The sequence below is a fragment of the Sus scrofa genome, chromosome Y, assembly GCF_054392235.1.
Source record: "Sus scrofa isolate SSC_HxYL_T2T_F1_AM1 chromosome Y, Sscrofa_HxYL_maternal_Yorkshire_Landrace_v2.0, whole genome shotgun sequence".
Classification (NCBI taxonomy): Eukaryota; Metazoa; Chordata; class Mammalia; order Artiodactyla; family Suidae; genus Sus; species Sus scrofa.
This window is the reverse complement of record NC_139402.1, coordinates 12158997-12175158: the sequence shown is the minus strand read 5'-3', so window position 1 is coordinate 12175158 and position 16162 is coordinate 12158997. Positions and strand designations below refer to the sequence as shown.

Genomic DNA, 16162 nt, shown 5'->3' with positions numbered 1-16162 from the left:
TTGGCAAAGGCTCAGGATACAAAATCAATACACAGAAATCAATGGCATTTCTATACACTAACAATGAAAGAGCAGAAAGAGAAATTAGGGAAGCAATCCTGTTTACCATTGTATCCAAAAGAAAAAAAATACCTAGGAGTAAACCCACCTAAAGGGACAAAAGATCTGTACTCTGAAAACTATATGCCACTGATGAAAGAAATCAAAGATGACACCAATAGATGGAAAGATATACCATGCTCGTGGATTGGAAGAGTTAATATTATCAAAATCACCATACTACCTAAGGCAATCTGCAGATTCAATGCAATCCCTATCAAATCACCAAGGAGTGTTTTCACAGAACTCGACCAAAATGTTTTAAAGTTTCTTTGGAAGCACAAAAGACCCACACTAGCCAAAGACATCCTGAAAAAGAAAAATGGAGCTGGAGGAATCAGGCTCCCGGACTTCAGACTCTACTACAAAGCAACAATCATCAAAACCGCATAGTACTGTCACAAAGACAGAAATAGAGATCACTGGAACAGGGGAGAAAGCCCAGAGGTAAACCCACACACCTACAGCCAACTCATCTATGACAAAGGAGGCAAGAATATACAATGGAGAAAGGACAGCTGGTTCCGTAAGTGGTGCTGGGAAAACTGGACAGCCACATGGAAAAGGATGAAATGAGAACACTCCCTAACACCATACACAAAAATGAACTCCACATGGATGAAAGACGCAGATATAAGACCAGACACTATCAGACTCCTGGAGGAAAACATAGGCCAAACACTCTGATATAAACGGTAGCAACATCTTCTCGGATCCACCTCTCACACTATTGACAACACAAACAAAAAGGTACAAATGGGACCTAATCAAACTTCAACGCTTCGGCACAGCAAAGGAAACCCTAAACAAAACAAAAAAAGACAACCCACAGAATGGGAGAAAAATCTTTGGAAGTGAAGGGACTGACAAGGCATTCATGCCCAAAATTTATAAACACCTTCTGCAGCTCCACACCCAAAAAACAAACAACCCCATCGAGAAACGGGAAGAAGATCTAAACAGACAGTTCTCCAAAGAAGACATACAGATGCCCAAGAAACACATGAAAGGATGTTCAACATCACTCATTATTAGAGAGATGCAAATCGAAACCTCTCTGAGGTACCACCTTACACCAGCCAGAATGGCCATCATCCAAAATCTACAAACAATCAGTGCTGGAGAGGGTGTGGTGAAAAAGGAACCCTAGTACACTGTTGGTGGGATTGTCAATTGGTGCAACCACTGTGGGAAGCAGTATGGAGAGTGCTCAGAAAAGTAAACATAGAACTCCCATTGGATCCAGCAATCCCACTCCTGGGCATCTACCCAAAAAAGCCGTGACTCGCAAAGACATAGGCACTCCAATGTTCATTGCAGCACTATTTTCAATAGCCAAGACATGGAAACAACCTAAATGTCCATCAACAGAGAATCGGATCAAGAAGATGTGGTTTGTATACACAAAGGAATATTACTCAGCCTTTACAAATAGCAAACTACTGGCATTTTTTTTTGCAACATGGATGGACCTAGAAACGATCATGCTAAGTGAAGTCAGCCATACAATGAGACACCAACAACAAATGCTTTCACTGATCTGTGGAATCTGAAAAAAGGACAGACTGAACTTCTCTGCAGAACAGATGCTGACTCACAGACATTGAAAAAAATTGTGGTCTCTGGAGGAGACAGTTGGTGGGTGGTGGGATGTGTTTGGGCATTGGGATGGAAATCTGTGAAATCAGATTGTTATGATCATTATACAACTACAGATGTGATAAGTTCCTTTGAGAAATATATGTGTGTGTATGTGTACACACATATATAAGATTAAAGACAATATTACCATCCAATTTAGGAAAGCTTCTCATGACTAAGAGAAAGGAAACCACTGTGCATCAATGCTAAATAATAAAGAGATGCAAAGCCCAAACTAAATCTCATTCGTTATACAGGTAAGTTCATACAACATATTATAGGCATCGTTTCAAGACAAAACTTTTCACTCTCTCCTATGATTGTGATTCAAGGTAGAGTTTGCAATTTGGAGCTCAGAGACACCTGAATTAGGCTGTCTTCCCCTGATAGCCACAAAGGTGACTTCTTTCATATATGATCCAGCCATTCTAGCACCCCAAAATTCTCAGCCACAGTTTAATGAGACATTTTAAATTCTTAACCTGAACTCCTATTTTTTTCACATATACATAATATTTTATCAGGCAATCCCCCACAAAATCTGCATGTGTAAATCTAAGGGCATGTCCTGTGAAGAAAATAGACACTAACATTCTCCAAAAAAAAAAAAAAAAAAAAAAAAATCAGGAGAAATCACTGTCAAATTTCATGAAACTACATTTCGTGGAGTGTCTATCTTCATGAAATGTTTAATGAAAGGAAAATTCACGACCATTTGTTAATACAAAGCATTCTGACTTAAGAACTGCATTACACTAAGACGTACTGCCAAACTGGACACTCTTTCTAGTTGTGAAAATTTTCCGTCCTTAAATGTGATAAATATAGACACATATTAACACATAGTAAGTATTTACCAAAGCTGGAATGGGAAACCACTCACAACATTTTTGTAACACTTCTTTCAGCCATGAAGCCACAGAAATTCTTACCAAAAATGAGGTCTCATTTTGCAAAGGAGCAGCTTGTTATCCCATATTAAGACCACTTCATAAAATCTAGGTCCTATTTTATGTTGCTACTCCTATGTTTCTGGACTCCTACACAATAATATTCAGAAAGCCAGATCAATGCACCCAAACTGCTGAGACCCTTATATTTTCCAAATAAGAACCAACTCTCTGGAACAATGATGGCCCTGACTACCTTATGGCTTTGTTAGTTTCACCCCACACCATACCTTGGCAAATTCTCACCCTCTCCACCTACCCCTCCATGACCCTATCTTGAAACATTCTCACCCTTTCCTCATATGCATCTTTTACAGCCTGAGGCTAAGCCTGACACTGGTTACCTCAGCCACAAGCCCCTAGGAAACCTGCAACCCCATAATGCCAGGAAGGCCTAGCCTCCTCACACATCCCCTGGCCATTTCCTGGTCACAAAACCTATGGGAAACCTCAATGCTCCTGACTCTATGCCCTAGTTATTTCCTCACCAAAACCCCTCCGCCTATTTCCTGTTCTAACAAAAGAATAAAAAAAGACTATGATTCCATGTAATCTTGGATTATACCCTTTGGCTCTTTCAAGAATGGCAAGTTTCCTCTTACACTCATATAAGTCGTTTTTCTTATAAACTCCCTTGTTATGACTTATCTCCTACTTGTTGGATTTCCTTAATGGTAGGGGCCCAACATAAATGCAAAATCTCTACTTCATGAATGCTTAGCATATATTGATAGACATACCAACAAGAATCGTATTTGCTGTGCTAATATGACTATGAAAATGTCAGGTTCCCAGCAGCGTGGAGACAGACCCCCATTGATCCCATATATGGCTGTTCAACTTGGAGACCTGCTATGGACAACCTATCCCAGAATTGGTTGCTCAGTTTGTGCAGCAAGAACCAACGGACTGAGGAAAACACCTGGAGGCATATGTTAACTTCTATAGTGATGAACTGCTCTCTGTCATGGGACTTGTCCCCCTACTCCTCCCTTGACCTTCCCCTCCTCTTTCTTCATTGTTCCCATCAAAGATCCTGGCGTGAACTCCCACCGCAGATTCCTGCCACAGATCCTTTATAAGCCTAGCCCCTCCTCACAGTCAAGGCTGGTGCCCTCCTGAGCCATTAATAAATCTCTCCTGTTTATCAAATGCCCTTGCCCACTCCTCCCTCAGCAAACTTCACATATGGTGCTAAACCCCAAGCGGGCATGATACGAGAATGGGAATCAGATCAGTGGTGCCCCAAACTCCTGGGTTTGAAAGCCAGAGAGCAGCAGGCAGGGGCAGCTCTTCCTGGCTTAACCTCTGGGACCCACCCAGGTTTGGGCCCCTGATCCAGGCACCTCTGCACCAGTCTTCTCCTGCTCAGTCAGGCAGGAACCCCTAATGGGGAATTCCACCTTTCCATGACTGCCTCTGCATCCAGCACTTGCCTTCTTATACTTGGGTGAGAAAATGTCACTTTTCTGGGTTTCCTGTCAGCATGGCTCTTGGGCCCCAGTTCCTCTGGCACATCAGAGTACAACCTTCTGCAACAAAGCATCACACTAGGTCTGTAGAATGCATAGACACTTGGCCCCATCCCTCTCATCTGGGGACACCCACATCAGCGAAAAACCTCTCTCTCTGTCCCTCAGCGTCCACTATCCAGACTTTAGAGACACTCAGCCTAAGAAGTGGCACTCCCTAAGGCGGCCCCTTCCTTACCCCACATCCCCTCTTAGTCCTCATCATGGTGAAGAAGCCCTCCACTCCTCCACAGAACACACCTCTTGGTTGCCTCTTATGGAATTTAGGTATTCCTAAGAGGAAATGTTAGGTCCAAGCATCTTTACTTCTTCTGTAACTCCGTGTGCACAGGATAAACATTAGCTAATGGCTCTCAATGCTCCCAAAATGCCACTTTCAATTTTTTTCTATAGTGATGTTGTGTTTGTTTTTCCATTATAGCTGGTCCACCGTGTTCTGCTCATGTTCTGCTTCATCACTGTACAGCGTGGTGAGCCCCTTCCACATACATGTATGCATTCTATTTTCTCCCTTTATCATGCTCCGCCCTGAGGGACCAGACAAAGTTCCTAGGGCTACACAGCAAGATCCCATTGCTAATCCAATCCAAAGGCACTAGAAAGCATCTATTAACCCCAAGCACCCCATCCATCCCACTCCCTCCCTCTCCCTCTCCCCCTTGGCAACCACAAGTCCACATTCAATGTAAATAGCCTGAGTGACCTCAATAACATTTGTCACTGTAATGACGAGTGGCATGAAAGGCCCTATGTCTTTACTCTCAGCCCATACCCCTCCCTCTGTTCTCCTTGCTTCACATTTCAAATTCTTTTCCACCATTCATGTCATAGTCCCGCTCATTCTGATAGCTCCTGCTTTGATCCTGCAGAACAATATTCTCCACAATACAAATCTCTCCATGCCTCCAGCTTTCCCCCAACTCAAAATCCTCCACTCTCTGACCCAAGCCGTCTTCAGCTTCTCCCCATCCTAACCCAGATACTGACCCCTCTCTCTCTCCTCCTCATTCACAGTTCTGTACCCAGTTTCCTCCTTCTCCAAACACCTCCCAACCAGCTCCTTTGGTCCCTTGAGGGGGAGTTGCCAGCACTGGAGGGATTGTCCAGGTCCATGTCCCTATTTCCATGTCCAACCCCTCCCACTTAAATTGAAAAACAAAAAAGATGAGACTCCTTCTCTCTGTTCCCTCCATCTACATTAAGGAATTTGAACAAATCACTCAGTTTCGTGACCTTACCTGCCATGGTGTTGATGTCACCTTATCCTTCCTCCTCGACCTTGCGGAAAAGGAAACGGTCTGGTTAGCCACTCAGGCCCACACAGATGACCTCTGCTGGCAAAACAAGAACCAAAGAGTGCGGGCGGTAGCAGTCCCAAGACAGGATCCAAACTGGGACTCTCCAGTCGATTCCCAGGCCTTCAGACACCAGAGTCACATGGTAGCTTGTCTCATAGGAGGACTATGTTAAGCAGGTCTTAACTAAAAAAAGAAGAAGAAATTAGACAAAGCCCACATGAAAAACCTGCTCTCCTTCCTGATTAGCACAGGCACTTCAAAAAGATACACAGTTAGACCATTCCCACTTGGACGGAACCTTTCCTTCCACACTCCCTTCATCTTATGTCCCTGACATAAGGCACAGATTTCAAAAGTGGGAGGATGGCCCTCAAACCCCTCAGCATGATGTCTTCACCCTCACCTTCAAGGTCTTTAATAATCAGCATAAAGAGGCTGAACGCCAACACTTAAAAAGAGATCAGGCTAAATACAAAATGCAGCCAACTGCCATTCAGGGCTCCCACAAATATCAGCCCCCTCCCTGGACAATGGCTCTAAGGCACTCCAGGCCCATGCTGCAGGTGTGATAAGAGAGGCCACTGGAAACCTCTCAGGGGAGGGCCACATCCCTCCCTGCAGAGAGACCAGAATCCTTGGGCCTCAACAGGCCAAGCCACCTTGGCAGGATCACAGAAGACTGAGGGTGCCCTGGAAACCCCTGTATCCCGGACCCACAACTACTACTCGGGTGAAGCACCAGGTAACTCTGCTAGTTGTAGGTAAGCTGGTATCCTTTCTTATCAACACAGGGGCCACTTACTCAGCACAACCTCAATTAACAGGTCACAAACACCCCTCTCAAGTCTCTATTGTGCATGTTGGTGGTCTCATCTCCAAACCCTTACCAAAACCCCTTCCAAACTGCACCCCATCAGGGACACCCTTTAGCTGTTCTTTCCTGATATTAACCAAGTGCCCAGCCCCAACTCTTGGCAGAGATATTTTATCCAATTTCAGAGCCTCCCTCAGACTTCTCACTCCTGTCTCTCTTTCCGAGCCCTCTCTCCTCCCTCTTGCTCATCTAGAATATGATAAGCTACCTCCCCCAGCCTCCGTTCTTTTGCCCTGGGTGTGGGATACCTCCACCCATTCCATAGCTCAGCAGCTTGCTCCCGTTCAAACTGAATGATCTAACTTATATGAGCATGTCTTCAGAGTCATTGGCAGAAGCCTTTCTTATTGCACCTAGGTTTGATAAAAGTCAAATCGGATGCTGAGGCTTCAGTTACTAAGAAGGGACAGCAACATCACTTAAGACTTTTATCAGTGTTTTGGTGCTATGCTGTGATGTTCTGTACCAGGAAACACATACTTTTAGAAGTGATAAAAAGTCCATCCAGAAAAGTAGACATTGTGTTTTCAGTAAAGAAGGAAGGAGGAATGGAATTGCATTCTATTAAGGGAACAGAAAGTAAGTCTGTCGTGTAGCTTGTTATTTTGAATGGAAAGGTAGCAGACAGAATAATACGGATACAGAAAGCGATGGAAGATTTCTGCGAAGTGGACACTAGACAGGATTTCCAAGCTTGGTCGGGACTGACTGGGAGTTTAAAGTTAAAAACTAAACTAACTTTAAAGGTAAGCTCGTGTAAAACTTGAATTAGGTTTCTGTCTCTCTGCTAAAAGAAAGGTTTCTGAACCTTCTTAACCTTACCTTGTTCATACTCTTGATAACAGGTTACATGAATCGATTGGCCTTTAATTTGTATTTGCTTTTGAAATCCTTTGTTACTTTGGTTGAGTGACTAGGTAATGTTTTACAATAAAGTGAGATTCTACTTGGCCAGGTGTTTAAATTTTGCATTCTCTCACTCTCTCTGCGTGTGTGTGTGTGTATTTGCAAATTTCCTAAGTGTAAATTACAGTGTTACAGGGGAGAAATTGTCGGATGAAAGGTATGAACCCAATCTATAAAGATATAGCTCACAACTTACTCCCTCCTTCTCAGACATTTGCCATCCTGATGACCTTGTAGCATGGGAAAAGTGTGCCCCTAAATCAGAGGAGGGAAGATAGGTAAGCAACAGCTGTGAATTCAAGAGCCATGACTGTGGGAAATCCAAGAGGCAGCTTGCTTCTTCCTGGCTCCCCAGAAAACCCATTAACGAAAAGAAATGCTTTGAAAATATGTTCTCCATTTGGGGTATTCCTTCTACAGTTTTGGGTTGACAATATCTGGTGAAAATGAGGATCATTTTAGAGACAATCTTGTGACTCATACTCTAGTTCTGTGTTTTGAGATTAGGGTTCACTTTCTAAAACTCACTTCCCAAATAGTTCTTTGAGGCTGTGTTACAATATTTCAATGTTTAAGGGGGGTACAAAGAACATAGTCTCAGCATGGGAAGCTGAGTGCTGCAATCTGTCTCTGGGAGAATATCTGATGCCCCACGATAACCAGGGGGTTATACATTCTGGGAAAGTATCATTTAAAGGGTTGTCTCCAGCCTAGATGGAAGGTCTCTTGTCGGGAATACTTAAGTACCATATGCACAAGCAAAGTGAATAAAATAACTCTGAAAATCTCTATTTCCCTCTTAAGAAGGACATCCACATTGCACTGGTCTACAGAGAGAACTACTGACATCAAACTCACCCTAAAACAAGGCCCTAATAACAAAAACACCAATGCCTGGACAAAAAGAAGTCACCATCAGAAGGAGACCACTATCCCAAGATTGCCCCCCACGACCACATGGTCATTTGTTGACCTTCTCATCTACCTTGGCGGGTTTCTCCCCTCCAAGGATCTTCTCAGTGATGTTCCTAGGTGGGATCCCCTCATCTGTCCAACTAATACCTGCTCTCACAAGGGCACAATTATGTTTCCTTCAACTGTTACTCAAGCTCAATCAGCAGGTAAGACTTTAGCCAAGTGACATAACTCTCCTGGGCTACATTAATCGAAACTTAAAGGCTCCCTTGTGATGGGAATGTTTAAACTGTCAAGGGATAACCAGCCTAAGAACACTGGGAAATACAACTGAGTGGGCAAGCCAGAGTGAAATTTCCTTTAAAGAGAAGGAACGGACTAATCCAGCTGAACAGCGATAAAACAGGGCTGTTTTGTGTGAAGCTTTTCAATTTTCATTTATGACTTTATGAATACTGCTTTCCACATAATTTTTAAGAGGCCACAAATATTTTCTTATATTTTTCCACTCCTTATCAGAATAGGTTAATTTGTTTTTATTGCCACCAATATATTGTTATATTTTCTACTGCACAGCATGGTGAGCCAGGTACACAGACATGTTTACATTATTTTCTCACATTATCATGCTCCATCACAAGTGAGGAGACATAGTTCCCAGGGCTACACAGCAGGATCTCACTGCTTATCCATTTCAAAGGCAAGAGACTGCATCAATGAACCCCAAGCTCCCACTCAATCCCACTCCGTCCCAGTCCCCCTCCCCCTGGAAACCACAAGTCTATTCTCAAAATCCATGTTTTTCTCTTCTGTGGAAAGCTTCACTTGTGCTCTAAAATAGATATCAGATGTAAGTGTTATCATGTCGTATTTGTCTTTCTCTTTCTGACTTCCTTCTCTCAGCATGAGAGTCTCTAGGTTTATGTTTTATTCACTCTCTCCACAAAATTGCTATTTCTTGCATTTCCACAAGTGTAACTGAGTCACTGAAAATGATATATGGTTCCATATGAGATCAGTGGTCTCTAGATATGGGAACATGCAGCAAGAGGGAATATTTTCCTGGACCATAATAGACGAGGAAGATGGGTGGTCCAGAGACATTTGCCTACTCCTAGTATGGCCTTGTCCAGGACTAGCACATTGAGTGGCCTATCTGTGACATCATTGCCACACCTAGCAATGTTCATTGCTGGCACTGTGAGATGAAATGGTCATGAAATGCCTCCCCAAACTACGGTCAAATGTACGACCATGGGGGAGTATGGCCAACTGTGACCTCAAGTTAGCACTTGCCTAGAGGCTCTCTGTGCAGGAAAACTTGAGGCACAGCAGCTGTTGGCCTGCAGCACCTGCTGAGCAGAGCTCAGGGAGGTGAGCAGCGGTGAGGCACAGGCCTTCAGACCGATTTCAGGTGAGGATCTCTATGGGCCCAATTCTTGCATCTTCTCTCATCTAGAAATACAGAGATCATTGACCATGGCATCTGCTGGGCCAAAAGGGAGAAAAGGCAGAATGGAGTAGCTGTGGGTCCGGGAAGACTATGAAATCTTATGGAAGTCATTTTAGGCAAGCCTTTGTATTGCCAAGAACTTAGGGTTTATGTGCCCTGTCAGACGTGATGACACCAGTTGTTCTCAAAGCAGCATCAGCTGGCAGCAGCAACCTTATATTTTCAAGGTCTTCTCTTATAGCAACAGAAAGGAGACAACATGTATTATGACCAATAGCTCCTGTGATTTACATGTTAATACCACATCACGTGTTAAAACCTACTCAGATGAAACTACACTCCTCCTTCAACAATACTGGTATCAACCCATGTTTAATCTTATTTTTCTATTCTTCCCATCCTCTATGGTAGCATGTACCATGTCCATCCACAAGTACTCCCCACCCCAGGCCAGCAGGAAGCAGATAGAGAAGAGTAGACATTCATCCCTATCCCATATAATGGAAGGCTTGAATGAGAGGATCCCCGGAGGATGGAGACAGACCGCCATACACCCCAACTATTGCTGCTCACCTGAGAGACTTGCTGTGGACGCCCCTCCCAGAATGTGGAAGTGCAAGTTGGGCAGCAAGAAATGAGGACCTGTGGGAAGCAACTGCCTGCACAGACTAACTGCCTACACGGATTAACTGTTCTCTGTCATGGGACTTGAGCCCCTACACCTCCCTTGACCTTCCCTTTCTTCTCCATTTTCCCTGCCACAAGGTCCCACCGTGGACTCCAACCACAGACTCCCACCACAGATGCTTTATAACTCTAACACCTCCTTGCAGTCAAGGCTGATGCCATCATGAGTTACACCCAGCCCCCTCAGAGACCCTAATAAATCCCTCCTGTCATAACTGAACTTGTGCCTTCCTCCCTCAGCAAACCTAATGGAAAATGTTTGGAATATTGTTTAACAAACAGACTACTTACGTAGGATACACAGAAAACTCGATATAATAAAATTAGTGATACCAGATCACTGTCAGTTTTTAACAATGGGAAAACATTATGGTAGAAGGTTTAGAGTATTCAGTTCAATGGCATACATAATCTTCAGAATGTGGTACACCCATGAATTCCCCAGTTCTCATTGTCATCAATCCACAAGGAAATCTCATACCCTTTGGATGGTACTTCCCCAAATTTCCTCTCCTAACCCAAGCAACCATCAATCATTTTTTGTCTCTATGACTATAGATATTTTGCTTGTTGCCCAGGGCCCTTCCATGTCTTGGTTAGTGATAAGGTCGTTGTTTGTTTTGTTTTGTTTTGTTTTTGATTGTGTATTTGTTTCTTTTTTTCTTTTCTTTTTGTCTTTTCATTTTTTGGACTGTACCTGGGGCATGCAGAAGTTCCCAGGCCAGGGATTGAACCCCTAGCACAGCAGAGATCAGAACACTTTTGTAACAAGCTAGCCATCAGAGAACACTGGCTATGCATTTTCTGAATATAAATATTGCACAGATTCTAGTTATACACTTTCAAGAGCTTCATTACTTTTGTTTCACTTTGCCGTTTTTTTTTTTCCATTTACAAGGCCTTACATAACAGGCACAAGTGCATATGTGCACAAGTGAGAACTTGCGTTTACTTCAGGGATGAAATGGATTTATTTATTTATGTGATTTTTTTCTTAAAAAGATTCCATTGGAATGGGATCTCATTTGCTGACCTTATTTTTTTTTTCTCTTTGGGTTACTGTTTAAGTACAGAGGTCGTATTTTGTATTAACTGGGCTAATTTCATAGAGAAGTAAACCCTGACTGAAGGTGATGCTCAGATTGCTAGGAGACTTGTGTCTTGTGATGTCACAGCTACTCAGGCTGGCAACCATTGTGATGGATTGGATAGTTTATCTGTGAGGCTTACCAAAGCAGCATTTAAAACTGCAGAGTTCAAAAGCCATGCAGGTGAGAAAAGTAGCTGAAGAGAAATTTATCTGAGATGGCACATGCTCCTTCAGAAATTCAAGGTGTGTCTCCTAAAGATGAATCAACTGGTTCAGAATCCTCCATTACATCTCCATGGTGTGATAACTCAATCACTGGGGACTTGGACTTGAGGTCTCAGATTGAAGAAAAAGCTTTCCAGGCTTTGTCTGAGGGCTCCCTGATGAAAGAGCCATGCCACACATTGTGTGCCTCTGAACCAGATGAAGATAGTGATTTTCCTCCTCTGCCCTTTCCCAGAAAACTTTGGGAAATTGTTGAAAGTGATCAATTTAAGTCCATTTGGTGGGATGAAAATGGAACTTCGATCGTGATTAATGAAGAACGCTTCAAGAAAGAAGTTCTGGAGAGAAAGGCTCCCTTCAGAATTTTTGAAACTGAGAGTATGAAAAGCTTAGTTCGACAGCTTAACCTTTATGGATTTACTAAATTGCGAAGGAATTTTCAAAGACCTGCCTCACTAGCCAACATTCTGGCAGAAGATAATGAAGACTCTGCTTGGAACAAGGTATTATGAAATGTCCAGTTACTATTTACAGAGGGACATCTGCAAATATGTTCATACATATAGGGTCATAGTAGACCTTGAAAGTGGGATGAAGTACTGCTACGCTTTTAAATTGAAGGCCACTTGGTCATAAAATATTTGGGGTGATAGAGAAATTTCCTAGCCACCTGGAGCCTTCTCGATGAACCTCACCCAATACAAGCCCCTGAACCTCATACTGTTACTGTAAATGCACCAGGCATTTTTATTTAAGGACCATAGTTGCCTGTTCCCACTACATAAATTTTTGAAAATGTTAGTAATAGATGAGTATTATTTCCTGACATTAACTCTGTGTGATGACACAAGTCAGATTTGTATGGATTCTTTGTCCTCGTATCTTTGTTTAAAAGGCCACTAAATACCTTTCTCTTTTGGTTTTAGCTGCAGTTCTACCATAATCCAAATTTTAAACGAGGCTGTCCCCATCTGTTGGTGAGGATGAAAAGAAGAGTCAGGGTGAAAAATGCTTCTCCAGTATCGGCTTCTCTACTTCAAGGTTGCAGCAAGAAGCGCTCTAGAACAGGGGGTGATGTGGATAACCATAATTCTGATGTGGCTGCAGAAACTCGTGGAGAAGATGCATTTTCAACCTCTACAAACCTAAATGTGCCTTTAATAAGGTGGCCTTCTATGAGACAGAGAATTTCTAATACAACTACCCCAACTAGAAGTGGTCTTTCTTCTCCATCATCACCATCAGTCAGGCCACCAGGACAAATTGCCATGGCTCAACATGCTGTTTTTAATCAGTTGACCACGTTTCACATGCACTCACAAAGCAGCTACTCTCCAGCAAGTGGCCACATCGTGAATTTCATTACAACTACCACTTCCATTTCTCAGTACCGCTGTATTTCTTACTTCCCAAGTGGTTATTTTGGACTGAGGGTGGAGCCTTCTCCTTTGCCAACCAGATACCAGAATATATCACCAACTGAGGGCCCTGTGTCTAACCCGCAACCAGCAGCCCCTCCATGGTTCCCAATGCCAATGGCCACTGACACATCTGCTGCCTCCCTTTCAAGGCCAAACCCTCAGTCCTCTTCCATATCTGAACATCACCCTAATTACCACTGACCTATCAAAGGACTATAGGTTATGCAGGAGAGTGAAGATGAAAATTTATGCTGGCAAATGTCACCAAATTCCTGCAATTCGGTTATTTCAGCAATAAACTTGTATGTTCATCTTCATAGCTTCATCACCTTTTTTTTCTTATTCACCTGGATCTCTTTTTTTTTAATTTTTCCAATTCTTTTTTTCTTTTTCTTTTTTTTTTATTTTCCCTCTCTAAAGCAAGTGGGTCAGGTTATCCTTACATGTATATATTACAATTACATATTTTTTTTATTTTGGACACAGTTAAGAGTAAAGGGATGCTGCATTTCTTTTTCTAAAATGATTTTTCCATCATAGCTGGTTTACTGTGTTCGATCACTTTCATACTGTGCTGCAAAGTGGCCCAGTCACACACCCACCCCCCCAAGACCCACACCCACACACATACATATCCTTTGTTTCACATTATGCTGCATCAAAAGTGACTAGAGATAGTTCCCATTGCTATACAGCATGACCTCATTGCATACCCGCTCCACATGCAATAGTTTGCATTTTCAACCCCCGAATCCCAGTCCATCACAATCCTGCACCTTCCCCCTTGGCAACCAAAACCCTGTTGTCCAAATCCATGGGTTTCTTTCCTGTGGAATGTTTCAGTTGTGCCATATATCATATTCCACACATAAGTGATGTCATATTGTGCTTGCCTTCCTCCTTCTGGCTTACTTCACCTAGTAGGAAAGTCTCTAGTTCCAGCCGTGTTGCTGCAAATGGCATTATTCTGTTCTTTTCTTACGGCTGAGTGGTGTTGCATTGAGTATATATACAACATCCCTTAATCCATTCTTTCCAATGGTCATTTAGGTTATTTCCATGTCTTGGCTCTTGGTAATAGTGCTGCAATGGCCACACATGCGCATGTAACTATTTTATGGAAAGTTTTTTTTTTTTTTTTCCCAGGTATGCCCAGAGTGGGATTCCTGGGTGTCATGTAGTTCTATATTTAGTTTTCTGAAGTATTTCCATAGTGGTTTCCATAGTGGTTGTAACAATTTACATTCCTCCAACAGTGTAAGAGAGTTTTCTTTTCTCCATACCCTCTCTAGCTTTTTCTCATGTATGGACTTGTTAATGATGGCCATTCTGCCCGGTGTGAAGTGAAACCTCATAGTAGTGTAGATTTGCATTTCTCTAATAAACAGTGATGTTGAGAATTTCTTTATGTGCTTGTTGGCCCTCTGTATATTCTCTTTGGAGAAATGTCTATGCAGGTCTCTTTCCCATGTTGCCACTGGGTTATTAGCTGTTTTGTTGCTGAGGTGTATAGGTTGTTTGTAGATTTTAGAGATTGCGACCTTATTAGTTGCATCATCTGAAATAATTGTCTCCCATTGCAGGTTGTCCTTTTGTCGTTTTAATTATTTTCAATGGCAGATTATTTTGCCATTTTTTAATATTTGAAATGTTTGATAATTAGAGAGGAGCATTTGACATGTCCCCTAGCTGTAACTGTTTCAAAAAGGAAAATGGAACTAAGGAAATAGAGAATAGCTGTCAAGAGATTTCTGAAATACTCCAGGTTGTATTGAATGGGGGTCTCAATTATGATGGTGTGGAAAAAGAGGCAAATAAAAGTCAATTTGGAAAGGGAAAATTCATAATATTTATTTAGTGTTTTCTCAGCGACATTATAGCCTATCTGTTACTTCAAAGAGAACCTGGATATTAGTTGACAAGATTGTCTTCATTGCAAAGAAAAAATAAATCAATAAATTCCATTGAGTTCCCATGATGGCAAAGAGGTTAACACACCTAACTAGTGTCCATGAGGAAGCAGATTCACCCTCTGCCCTCGCTCTGTGGTTTAAAGTCCCAGAGTTGCCATGAGCTGTGATGTGAGTTAAAGATGTGGCTCAGTCCCAGCATTGCTATGGTGGATGTAGGCCAGCAGACAGAGCTCTGCTTTGACCCTGACTGGGATAACCCATGTGCCACAGGGGTGGCCCTAAAAAGACAAAAAAAAAAGATAAACAATTACTTAAAAAGTACAGTTCACACTCCAAACGATAGCATATTTTAGCTTATCCAGGAATCATGACCATAATTTACACCATAACTGCCACAACAATGTCCACATGACATCATCAGATTGCATCACGGTCACCACAGGGTGGTAGTTCATCAGTGAACCATTTACAGAAATAGAAAAGAAGAAGAAGAAAAATGGGGGTGTCATTTTCTCTCTAAAATCTTCAAACTGTTCTAGGTTATTTTTGCCTTTATCTCCACCCCTTTATATGTCCTGATTCACACGTAGAGGTTGCTTTCTTGTTTTACACAAAGACAGGCTTAAATACAAATGCTGGCCTTTAACACCAAACCTCAGCCAGGTTAGCAGGTCCCTTGAAGATATAGAATCTGTTTGACTTAGCAGCTTCTTATGTTTCTCTTTTACTGTCTTTCTGGAGTACATTCAGAAGAATTATTTTCAATCATACCAAGAGTCACCTCAGAACCATCCTTGGAGTAGAAAGGACCCCACTTTGTCTTATAAAGCAATGTGCCACTGTTGCAGAGGGGAAAAGGAGGAGGGGCAGATGCCAAAGGAATCTCCCTGCTCACACATGCACAGGCTTTCAGAGGGCAGGGTGCCCCTGGGGCAGGCTACAGGTGGCAAGAAGCCACTTGCTTGTGCTACAGCAGCCTGGACACTTCTTGTGCTGGCTATGGGTGACCAGATCCTTCTGGTGGGGGCTATGGGCATCAGGTGGGTAAGTGAGATGTGGTGCCTCTTGAGTAATCTATAGGCAGCAGGGACAAACCAAAGCAGTCACCTCAGAAACCACAGGGACTCAAGGCCTGCCACCAGTAGGGGTGTGAGATCA

The 16162-nt window shown here is 42.7% G+C and overlaps 1 protein-coding gene across 1 annotated transcript; it reads left to right on the top strand.

Moving 5' to 3' along the window:
- Positions 1-10362: 10362 nt before the first annotated feature.
- Positions 10363-13408, top strand: LOC146394369 (heat shock transcription factor, Y-linked-like). The gene is made up of 2 exons (XM_085009088.1): positions 10363-12173; positions 12597-13408. The coding sequence occupies exons 1-2, from the start codon at positions 11661-11663 to the stop codon at positions 13290-13292; spliced, it is 1209 nt and encodes a 402-aa protein (XP_084865214.1). The 5' UTR covers positions 10363-11660; the 3' UTR covers positions 13293-13408.
- The last annotated feature ends 2754 nt before the right edge of the window (positions 13409-16162 follow it).

Excerpts from the sequence above, each read along its gene's own strand:
- LOC146394369 (XM_085009088.1), top strand. The coding sequence starts at position 11,661 with ATGGCACATGCTCCTTCAGAAATTCAAGGTGTGTCTCCTAAAGATGAA. Across the intron at positions 12,174-12,596 it reads AAGACTCTGCTTGGAACAAG|CTGCAGTTCTACCATAATCC; the intron begins GTATTATGAAAT and ends TTTTGGTTTTAG.